Consider the following 12,264-nt stretch of genomic DNA (forward strand, 5'->3'; position numbering starts at 1 on the left):
TCTGTGACACTGGAGGCGACCAAGGGTGGACATGTCAAAGAGGGAGTGGGGCATGGAGTTGAAACAGGCGGTGATCGAGAGATTAGGTTGGCTGTTACGGGCCAGATGGAGATGTTCGGCGAAGTAGTCACCTAGTCTACATTTGGCCTCACCAATGTAGAGAAGGCCACATTGGGAGCACTAGATGTGATTGGTGAGGGTGGGGGAGATGCAGGTGAAGATCTGTCTCACTTGGAAGGGCTGTTTAGGGCCCTGGATCAAGCTGAGGGAGGTGGTGTGTGGCAGGTGTTGCATCTTTTATGGTTACAGGGGAATGTAACGGGCGGGTTGGAGTGGTTGGTGGGGAGTGTGGCGTGAACTAAGGAGTGGTGAAGGGAACAGTCCTTGTGGAAGTCAGAGAGGGGTGAGGAGTGGAAGATGTTCTAGGTGGTGGGGCCTAATTAGAGTTGGTGGAAGGGTTTGAGAATGATACATTGCATACGGAGGATGGTGGGGTGGAAAGTGAGGATGAAAGGAACTCTATCTTTATTATGTTTGGAGGGGAGAGGTAGTTAAGAGCTGTGGAGCAGGGAATGGAAGAGGCAGGGTGGAGGGCTGTCTGGATGTCAGGGGGGGAGAAAAGCATTGTTTGAAAAAGACCTATTCATTTCTAACATTCACTTCATTTCATTTTATCTCTGAAACGTGAATATTGGCATTTAACATTCTTTTTGAAGAGGCTGAAAAATAGCTGTGCTTGATTTAATCATAATTTAAGATGATCTGATGTGTCCTTACATAATATATTTCGGTGAAGAGGTGAGAAAGAAAGTATTTTAATTAGTTTATTCGTTCATTGGTGTCAGTTTGATTCCTGCTCGATCATTTGTTTGGTGCATGAGTGAAGAGGTTATAATTGTTGGGACCTAAGTAGTGAGCATGCTTTGCAATGCCCACCCTAAATTCAGTAACCAAAGTGTTTCACAGTTCAACACATCGCTAATACCAAAACAAGTAAAAGGAAAAGTAACGCAAATCAGGAAGTAGACAAATAGAGCAGAAATTGTTCCTTGAATAAGCGTGGCCCAGAATTTAATTAATCATTTATTGCACTTACCATCGGATAGTGTTGTGACCAGCACATCCCGGGTAGAGACACCTGCTCCATGTCTGTTGAATGCCAAAACTCGCAAGCTGTACTTGGTGAACTTTTTCAGTCCTTCAAGTTTGTAAATAATAGTATCCACATCAATGCTCTGAAACAGGGTACAACAGCACAATGTATTATAAAATGGACAGGTGGTGGCATTGTCACTAGACTAGTAAAATCCCAGGCTAATATTCTGGGGACATGAGTTCATATCCCACCTTGGCAAATGATGACATTTGAATTCAGAATTAAGAGTTTGCCGAATGATGACCATGACGCCACCTGGTAACCTGTTGCTTTTGCCTGGTCTGGCCTACATGTGACTCCTGACTCACATAAGTTTGATTGAGTTTTAATTGCCCTCTTAAATAACCCTAGCAAGCTTGCCAGTCAAGTGGCAATCGGAATGGGTAATACACATTGCCTCATCCTGTGATGCCCAAACCCAGTGAACAAAAAAACCTCCTTAGAAAACATATTTTTCATCCAAGTGTGAGTTTCAAAATTTGATGGCATGTAGTTATACAAGTAGACTTTATTAGTGGTATTCTCTTTAAAAGTAAGTGCTGATTAATAATAATTCTCAGCCCGTGTTTACTTTGGTTTATCGGGAGACAAAGGTGAAGAGAGGTGCAGCACACAGCAAAGGTGATAAGCACTAAATAGACAAATCAATATGAATCATATGCCTGGTAAACTCTACAGAGTTTCCATTCTGGAAATTCTACACATACCCCTATACCACTGAGAGGGTATGATGGCCATTGAGTTATCATCAATCAGTCACTGTGCTTATGATCAATATGTACCAGTAAAGATCACAAGCAACAGAAGCCTGTCTTCTGTTTCTTTTATCTTGAATTGTCCATTAAAGTGAATGATCTTGCGCCATTTCATCAGCAGTGGCAGGGAACTGATCTCCTGGTTCCTCGAAAAAGCAGGAGCTGTGCACTCTCTGACATTTGAACAGAATTGATTTCTTTCTGCCTCTTATTGCTTTCCTATGGTATGAAATGCTGCTTCAAATTGTAAACATTTAAAACTATGCACCCCCCTCCCGAAATGAAGTGACCAGAAATTATCAAATTAATTATCTGTCTTCACAACACAAATGTAAAGCAGTCATGAAGCAAAGAATCACAGCATGGTTACAGCACAGAAGGAGGCCATTCGGCCCATGGTATTTACACTGGCTCTCCAAATGAGCATCTTACTCAGTGCCATTCTCCAGCTTTCTTCCTATAAACCTGCACATTCATCCTTTTCAAGTAACTATTTAATTCCCTTATCAATGCCTTGATTGAACCTATCTCTGCCATACTCTCAGGCAATGCTTTACAGACCCTTATGACTATTAGTAACAATAAATTCTACAGGGAATTTGGCGGATACCTCAGACAGCTTAGAATGTGAAGTTCACTATCACAAGGAATGATTGAATTGAATAGCATATTTAATGGGAAGCTAGACAAGTGGAAGGAGAGAAAAAAGCTAGAAGGTTATGCTGGTGTATGTGGAAAAACTGAGCCAAGAGGCGATTCTGATGAAACATAAGCACTAATGTGGTGTAAATGATTTGCTGTTCAGTTCTACATTCTGTGTAATTCTGTGTGAAAGAGTGGATTTACACTACAAATGTAGCATTGATTTAACTTGGTGTCTTGCTTACAGACTTGCTGCTCGAAGGGTAGTGGTTGGAATTTAAAAATTCTTCACTGTATTACTTGAAAAGTAGCACAGCATCTAGCAACGCACACAACAGGATCATAAAGAAAATCTAACAAATAGCTGCAGGACTACACCATTTGGCTTGTCAAGATGGTTTCATCATGCAATATGATTGTTGCTGACCTTGAGTCTCTCCTGCCTTCTCCCAGCATCCCTTGATTCCTTTAGAGTCCAAGTATTCTGTCAACATTAAATATATTCAACAATGGAGCATCCACAAACTTTGGGCTGTTGAATCTAGAAGATTCACAACCCGTTGTTCTGGACACGGGAAAGATGTTCAAATGGCTTTCTCTTTTTCACCTCTATGCTGGGAGAAATGTGTGTTTTAACCCTTTGACAGCTGTGACGCTCAAGAACAAGAGTGATAGAATCAAATGGAGAATATAGTGTTACAGCTACAGAGAAGCTGCAGAGAACAATCACATTTAATACACAAGAAATCTGTTCCAAAGTCTGATAATAGCTGGGAAGGCAGTGGTTTTTTTGGGAATCTTGAAAGTGTTGTACTTTGCATTCAATTGTTGATCTTGTTCTCAGATGTGGTACAAGGTCCTGGATTTGGAAGGTTCTGTTGAAGGTGCTCTAGTGAGTTAATTTAGAGCATCTTATAGATGTTACACTTTACAGACATTGTGCATTAATAGTAAAGACAGTGAATGCTGAAAGTGACGGGTGCTTTTGGGGAGACAGGACACGAAGAACTATAGTATCAGTGATAATGGGAACTGCAGATGCTGGAGAATCCAAGATAACAAAGTGTGAAGCTGGATGAACACAGCAGGCCAAGCAGGTGCGCCTGAGATGCTGCTTGGCCTGCTGTGTTCATCCAGCTTCACACTTTGTTGTCTTACTAAGGACTATAGAATTTCTTGCTTGCTTGTGTAGCCATGGATTTTATGTAGCTAGTCCAGTTCAGTTTCTGATTCATGGTAACCCATAAATATTGATAGTGGAGGATTCAGTGATGGGAATGCCATTCAACGTTAGGGCACTATGTTAAATTCTCTCTTGATGGAAATGGTCATTGCTTGACACTTATGTAGTGTAAATTTTGTTTGCCACATATCATCCCAAACCTTTATGTTGTCTAAGTTTAGCTGCATTTGAACAGCTTGCTTCAGTAACTGAGAAGCTGTGAATGATGTTGAACATTGTGTAATTATCAGCGAACATTCTCACTTTTGTCAAAAGCTAACAAACATTCCTATCACAACTTGGTTTTGAACAGTGGCCATAATGTCTGCTTTTCCACTGTCTCAACAAATGGTCTCTGGATGCTGAAGTATTAACATAAAATAATGTTTGAGTTTCACCCATTTGCATCTCCTTGTGATAGAATGGTTTGTCTTAGCATGGAAACACACTTCAGTCCAACTCGCCCATGCTGACCAGGTATCCTAAATTAATCTAGCTCCATTTTCCAGCATTTTGCCCACATCCCTCTAAGCCATTCCCATTCATGTACCCATCAGATGCCTTTTAAATGTGATAATTGTACCAGCCTCCACCACTTCCTCTGGCAGCTGATTCCATACAAGCACCACCCACTGTGTGAAAATGTTGCCCCTTAGATCACTTTTCTGTCTTTCCCTTCTCACCATCAACCCGTGCCCTCGAATTTTGGAACTCCCCTACCCGAGGGAAAAGACCTTGGCTATTTCACCCTATCCATGCCCCTCATGATTTCACTGCAGGGAAAACAACCCCAGCTAATTCAACCTCTTCCTCTAACCCTGGCAACAACTAGTAAATCACTTCTGCAACCTTTTCATGCTTAATGACACCTCATACACATTCTGTGGCATTCCATTCAATAGCTAAAAGGTCTGCAAGCCCATTGTAAACAAGCTTTTGCAGTTATTTGGACAATGGCAGTTGTTAAATCGACAGAAAAAAACTGATTACATTTTAATGCCTTCTCAATGAAATGTCCCAAAAGGTTGTTTGCGTTTTAATTTCCTGTCCAGACAATCAGACTGACTTGCAGCCTTATGCAGTTTCATGTATACTGAAGGACAAGAACGGATCTTACTTGACCTTGCTGATTCAAAGCAGATTCTTTATTTTGCCCCAGCAATAAAGTGTCCCTTTTCAATATGCTCATGAGTATAATTGTGAGAGTGTAACATGTTTAAGTGAAGACACTTCTCCTCATTTCAGTCCTCAATGATTGGCACCTCACCCTGAGACAGTGTTCTAGATTCTCAATAGTCAAGACAACCTACATCTCACTATCTTACCTGTCAAGCCCCTGAAAAGTCTTCAATGGTTCTATGAGATCACGTCTCATTTTTCTAAACACCAATAGTCCTGTTACTCCAGAAAGACCTGTGATAAGTTCATCGATCTCAATGAGAGTGGTTTGGTTAAAGGAGAAGCAGAGACAACTTAGAACAATAAAACAGATTTGTCTGAAGAAAATTTAAATGGCCAAGTTTTTCTCAACTAGAGTGAGAAATGTATGGTCGCCTAGGCATTTTTTTTATAATAATAATCATTCTGTTAATGGGCTTCAGTAACCCAGAGTTACATTCAATCTTCCCATTGTCTGTTTACAATTACTAACCAGTAATTAATATGCCAGTAACATTTCTGGTATTGTTTATTATTAGCTGGAGGTTCTTATTAATATGTTGCCTGGATTATGAGTCTTATTGCACTGGGTTCTAAATTGCACCCAAGTCTTAATTCATGAGCAATAGAATTTCTATTGTACACACACATCCCCCTCTGGTAACAAGACTGCAAGCATGATATGGAATGCCAGTGGTAGATGATTATATTTGTACGGAGAAATATTCCTTTCGTAATAAATAGGGATTTAAGCACCCTGGGTGCTCAATGACTTCCTAAATTGATTGATACTTTTCTCCATCTGTACTTGATGTTTTCTTAAAATCTGTAGCTGGGCTTAGTGAGACAAGATGGAGAAGGCACATGTGTGATTTTACCAGAAGCATCAAAGCTACATGTTGTGCTTCCAGCTGCTGGTATGACTGTAGTCAGCACATGTCATAGTGCGTATTTGAACCTTGTCATCTGGATAATTTTGTCACACTTACCCATTCATAAAGTCACAACCAACTGCAGAATGGGCAAGTGTTTCTCCAAGCATGTGTCATTGAGTTGGGGAGGCTGGGGAGACAGTTATGGGCCACAATCAAAAGCTCACTCTCATCATTATGCTAACCACTTTTTAAATGATTGTGGATCAGAGTCTGCGGCTCCAGGATTGGACAACTCAGCTGCTGCAGAACCCACACCACTGGAATGGAAGCAAATCCCTCAGGCTCAAGGGTGACTGCCAAGGAAGAGGGTTGTGCATCTGTCCCACAAAACAATGGAAAAACCTTAGTATCTGCTCTTGAATATAATAAATATTACACCCTTCCCTCGCCCTATCATCTGCATAAAAACTTGTTACCTATCTACCATCAGTTCTGAAGAAGGGTCACTGAACCTGAAACATTAACTCTGATTTCCCTTTACAGATGCTGCTGGACTTGATGAGTTTTTCCAGCAATTTCTGTTTTTGTTTCTGATTTCGTTTCTGCAGTTCTTTTGGTTTTTTTAAATTAATGCAAGTAGTTTAGTTGTTGGTCCAAAGTTGTGATATATTTTGAACTTCTAGATATTTAATTACTGGCGCTATCTTAAAGGGTGTGCTTACTGGTCCAGAGCTTCTGTGGAATGGCGATTATCATCTGATTGCCATTCTGCTCAAACAGTTCAATACCACAATGTTCTCCATTTCTTACTGGGATTTCCATGTCCAGCTCCTTCAGAAATATCAAGAGACTCAAAGTGCTCCATCACAGCACTCAAAATACTGCAGATTCTGGAAATGTGAAATCATAGCAGGAAATGCTGGAGAAGTTCAGCAGGTATAGAGAGATAAACAGAGTTAATGTTTCAGGTCTGATCTGACTCGTCATCAGAAGTTCAGAGTTCTGAAGAAGAATCGGATTAGTCTCGAAATATTGCTCTCTCCACAGATGCTGTCAGACCTACTGCATTTCTCCAACATTTTCTGGTTTTGGTGCTATATCATGGTGCTACATGTTGTGGAGAGAAGTTGAGGAATACTGTTTTGCAGCTAGTCCCATCAAAAGGAGGAACATCTAATGGGCCAGTCTGAATGTTAGAGAGTGGGCGCATGAATGAGTCGGGTGGGTAAAGTTGGTGTGGTATGTAGGTAAGACTGTGGATGAAATAGTAGGCGGGTGAGGTGACAGAAGGGTGAAGTAGTCAGAATGGGTAGAGCGGCATGGAGTCTGAGGTTGTAGGTGGATGAGGTGGGTTAGTGGGTTGGGAACTCATTATTTTGGTTTAAAGAGCTCTTCAAAATGTTAGGGTTTCTTTCCAGTGATCAGAGAAGGCAGTCAGGAGTCAATACAATGTAGTGAGATGGTCAGGCTGAGATCAGGTCAGCAGATTGGGGAGAGTTGGAGTTCAGGCCATGGAGTAGTCAGGATTCAGATGGTATTGAGTCACATTGAGTTGAGGGTAGTCAAGGGCTACCCTTTGTCAGTGGTCCTTAATTGTGGTCCTGTTTTCAAGACGAAAATTGGGTCCAATGATGTCAGCATAATCCAAACTATAATTTCAAGCTGGATTCTGAGTTAGGAGGTCAAGGATGGAGTGGAGAATGAGGAAGGTGGAGGAAGGTTGAATCAGCTGAAAATGTTGCAAATGAGGCCAGAGTGTGGGTAGACGGATCAGGGATATTGGTCAATCTGCTCAAGCCAAAAGAGATCTTGATCAAATGGTTCAATGGGTTGAAAAATGACAGATGGAGTTCAATCTGGATAAATATGAGGTATTGTATTTTGGTACAACAACCAGGAGCAGGGCTTATACAATTAACGATAGGGCCCTCAGTAGTGTTGTAGAAAAGAGAGACCTCGGAGTTCAGGTACATAATTCTTTGAAGTTTGCATCACATATTGACAAGATGGTTAAGAAGGCATTTAGCATGCTTGGCATCAGTACTGAGTCCTTTGATTATAAGAGTTGGGAAGTCATGTTGAGCTTGTATAGGGCAGTGATATGGCATCTTCAGAAGTACTCTGTACAGCTCTGGTCACCTAGTTATAGGATGGATATTATTAAGCCAGGGAACATCCAAAAGAGATTTAGGAGGACTTGCTTATATGGAATGTTTGAGTTATAAAGAAAGGATGGATAGGCTTGGAATTTTGCCACTGGAGCACGGAAGGTTGAGAGATGACCTTGTAGAGGTTTATAAAATCATGAGAGGTATAGATGGGATTAATGGTAGGTGTCTTTTACCTAGGGTGGGGGATTTCAAGATGGGGAGGTATATTTTTAAAGTGAGAGGAGAGAAGCTTAAAAAAGACATTAGAGACATTTTTATCACTCAGTGGGTGGTTCGCATGTGGAATGAACTTGAAAAGGAAGTGGTGGATGTGGGCACAGTCACACCATTTAAGAGGTACTTAGATAAATACATGAATGTGAAAGGTTTGTGGGGATGTGAACCAGGAGCATCCAGATGGGACTAATTTAGCTTGAGATTCTGTGAGAACAAGGTATTGAGCTGGATGAACACAGCAGACCAAGCAGTATCAGAGGAGCAGGAAGGTGGGCGTTTCGGGACTAGGCCCTTCTTCAAAAATGGGGAAGGGGAAGGAGATTCTGAAACAAATAAGGAGAGAGGGGGACGCAGATAGTAGATGCATAAAGGAGAAGATAGGTGGAGAGGAGACAGACAGGTCAAAGATGGGGGGATGGAGCCAGTAGAGTAGGTGTAGATGGGGATTTAGGGAGGGGATAGGCCAGTCCAGGGAGATGGACAGGTCAAGGAGGTGGGATGAGGCTAGCAGGTAGGAGATGGGGATGGGGCTTGAGGTGAGAGTAGATATGTGAGGGAAAGGGCAGGTTAGGGAGGTGGGGACAAGCTGGGTTGGTTTTGGAATGCAGTCGGGGGAAAGGAGATTTTGAAGTTTGTGAAGTCCACATTGTGAACATTGGGCTGCAGGGTTCCCAAGCTAAATATGAGATGCTGTTCCTGCAACCTTCGGGTGGCATCACTGTGGCACTGTTGGAGTCCCAGGATGGACATGTCATCCAAGGAGTGGGAGGAGGAGTTGAAATGGTTCGCGACTGGGAGGTGCAGTCATTTGTCGCGAACCGAGCGTAGGTGTTCTGCAATGAGGCCCTGAAGCCGCTTGAAATCCATTTCAAGCCCACCAACTCCCACAGCTACCTAGAATACACCTCTTCTAACCCACTCTCCTGCAAAAATGCCATCCTCTATTCCCAATTTCTTCGCCTCCACCGCACCTGCTCCCAGGGTGAAGCATTCCACTCCCGGACATCTCAGGTGTTCACGTTTTTCAAAAATTGCAACTTCCCCTCCACAACGGACTAAAACGCCCTCAACCATGTCTCCCACATTTCCCTCAACTCATCCCTGACACCCCCTCCCTGGAATAAAAACCAAGACAGAATCCCCCTCGTCCTCGCCTACCACCCCTCCAACCTCTGGATCCAACGCATCATCCTCCGGCACTTCTGCCATCTGCATTCTAACCCTACCACCAAAGACGTTTTTCCCTCCCCACCCTTATCTGCTTTCCAGAGGAATAACTCTCTCCGTGATTCCCTTGTCCGCTCTACACTCCCCACCAGCCCCACTACCCCCAGCACTTTTCCCTGCAACCGCAGGAAGCACTACACCTGCCCCTACATCTCCCCCCTCACCCCATCCCAGGCCCTAAGATGTTCACCTGAACATCTACTAACGTGGCATACTGTATTTGCTGTTCCCGATATGGCCTCCTCTACATCGGGGAAACCAAGCGGAGGCTTGGGGACTACTTTGCAGAACACCTACGTTCAGTTCACGACAAACGACTGCACCTCCCAATTGCAATCGTTTCACCTCCCCCTCCCACTCCTTGGACAACATGTCCGTCCTGGGCCTCCTGTAGGGCCACAACAATGCCACCCGAAGAATGCAGCAACAGTGTCTCACATTTTGCTTGGGAATTCTGCAGCCCAATGGTATCAATGTGGGCTTCACATGCTTCAAAATCTCTCCTTCCTTGACCGCATCCCAAAACCAGCCCAGCTCATCCCCACCTCCCAAACCTGTCCTTCACCCCACCTATCCACTCCTCCCACCTCAAGCACCACCCCAATTGCCTACCACCTAGCCTCATCCCATCTCCTTGACCTGTCTGTCCTCCCTGGACTGTTCTATCCCCTCCATAACCCCCTATCTACAATCACCTTTACTGGCTTCATCCCTGCCTCTTTAACCTGTCTGTGTCCTCTCCACCGATTTTCTCCTTTTCCATCTTCTATCCGCCTCTCCCTCTCTCCCCATTTTTTTCAGAACCCCCTTCCCCTCCCCCATTTCTGAAGAATCAGACCAAAAATGTTAGCCTTCCTGCTCCTCTGACGCTGCTTGGCCTGCTGTGTTCATCCAGCTCTACACCTTTAGTTATCTCAGATTCTCCAGCATCAGCAGTTCCTACTGTCTCTGTAGTTTGAGATTCTGTTTGGCATGGACATGCTGTATAACTCTGTGACTCACTGACTCTATGAGAGACATTCTTTGGGATTCTGGATAGGTCTGGAGGGTAAGGGATCATCCCTTCCGCTTCTTTTCAGATGCTGATCCTTGGGATCCCCACCCTCATAGGATTTCCCTTTGCTACCATCTTGTACACAGGCAGCACACAGTCCTGTTGCTGTTGGACTCCATAACTCTATTTCAGTCCAAAGCCGCAAGAGAAGGAAAATCTGAGCTATTGAAAATACAAATTAGATCGAGGCAATATCAGATAAACACCAAAAGAACTGCAGATGTTGGAAACCAGAAACAAAAACAGAAGTTGCTAGAAAAGCTCAGCAAGTCTGACACATCTGTGATGAGAAATCAGAGTTAACGTTTCAGGTCCGGTGACCCTTCCTCAGAAAAAGGGTCACCAGACATGAAAGGATGACTCTGATTTCTCTTCACTGCTGTTGCTAGACCTGCTGAGCTTTTCCAGCAACTTCTGTTTTTGCGAGAGAATAATGGATTTTCTGAGATAACGGGAACTGCAGATGCTGGATTTTCTGACTTACCAGTAGCTGACCGGAGTCTTTTAAGAGATGTGCTTCAGCAACTTTTGCTCAAACAGAAAACTGACCGACACTAACTGGCAATCTCACTTTGACAGGTCATTGGAATGGGTGACACAAAAGACATTTTGCAGTGCAAATTCCTAAGAGATGGACTTTAACATTGGAAACTATTTCTTTATACACCCATGAAACCCACCCTTGATAAGTAACTTCTCTGAGTGATTCAAAAGACTCTCTCATGAAAATTATTAGATAAAAGTTCTTGTATTTGCATTGGCAGCAGGACAAAGATTTGGTATGATCCTCTGTCATTACAACACATTCAAGTAGTTTAGGTTGGCAATTCTGGATGTAATGAATGGCAGCCTGACCTCAATTAAAGGTACCAGAAGTAGAAAGGTGAAAATGATAGTGCTTTGTGGAATAGATAAGTGCATAACTCCAAACTCAGTAAGAATAAAATGGAGATTCCGCAGTTACTCAAACTCACTTGTTCTTTTTTGACAGTGACCTCTGTCCAAAACAGCCTGTAGCCTTGGATTGGATTGTTCGCATAAGCAGGGGGATCCCAGGAGGCCAGAATGGAGGTTGGTGAAGTGGAAACCACTTTAAAATTTTCTGCTGGTCCTGGAACTTGCACTGTTCAAGCACAGGGGGAAAAAAAAGCATGAAAAACACTGCAGGTTTTTTTTAAATTAAAAGAACCCACAAGTTAATTTGTAATTTGTACCTGTGAAAGAAAAGAAGGAAGGGTATTCTGGACTTCTGATCACAATTTTCATCTTAATTATCAGACATTGTCTTTCTATTTTTGTGTTTTTTTGATTCTAGATAAAATGTTAAATTGTTCAAGTATTTCCTAATTTCATTTCAGTTTTCAAACCTTGACCATTTTTCAAGTGCTCAATTTTTCTTTTCCCTGTTAATTGCATGATGGGTATCTAGCAAGTAGTCATACTCAGTAAATAATGTATACTGCACATTTGGAGAAACAGAAAGTATTGATAATTTCCCTAATCTGAAGCAAAATAATTCCCTTCTTCTATCCCAATGGTTGAATCCCAACCTCCTGTTCTACCAATAAGGCTCATGTCTATCTCTCGCAGTAGCCTGAGGCCAGCCTGCTAATTTCAGATCAATTATTGTAAATAAGCCTTTTTCTCTGACTACTGGGAATTAATTTGAAACCCATCAAAACGATTTCAAATCATAACTGAAAAATAATAAACTTGAAGAATTTTACCCGGTTGGTCTGCAATAATTTTCTTTTCTACACTTGAAATGGACAAACCTTCATCCTTGGT

General features: G+C 42.6%; 1 protein-coding gene across 1 annotated transcript in view; it reads right to left on the reverse strand.

Moving 5' to 3' along the window:
- The window catches only part of dcc (DCC netrin 1 receptor), a 931,407-nt gene that overhangs the window by 299,003 nt on the left and 620,140 nt on the right, over positions 1-12,264 (reverse strand). The window contains exons 10-11 of the mRNA XM_059643861.1: positions 11,451-11,599; positions 1,097-1,235 (exon numbers count right to left, since the gene is read on the reverse strand). Coding sequence (XP_059499844.1) covers positions 1,097-1,235; positions 11,451-11,599 — 288 coding nt within the window. The remainder of the gene's footprint in view (positions 1-1,096; positions 1,236-11,450; positions 11,600-12,264) is intronic.

Source organism: Stegostoma tigrinum, chromosome 1, assembly GCF_030684315.1.
Source record: "Stegostoma tigrinum isolate sSteTig4 chromosome 1, sSteTig4.hap1, whole genome shotgun sequence".
NCBI classification, from domain to species: domain Eukaryota; kingdom Metazoa; phylum Chordata; class Chondrichthyes; order Orectolobiformes; family Stegostomatidae; genus Stegostoma; species Stegostoma tigrinum.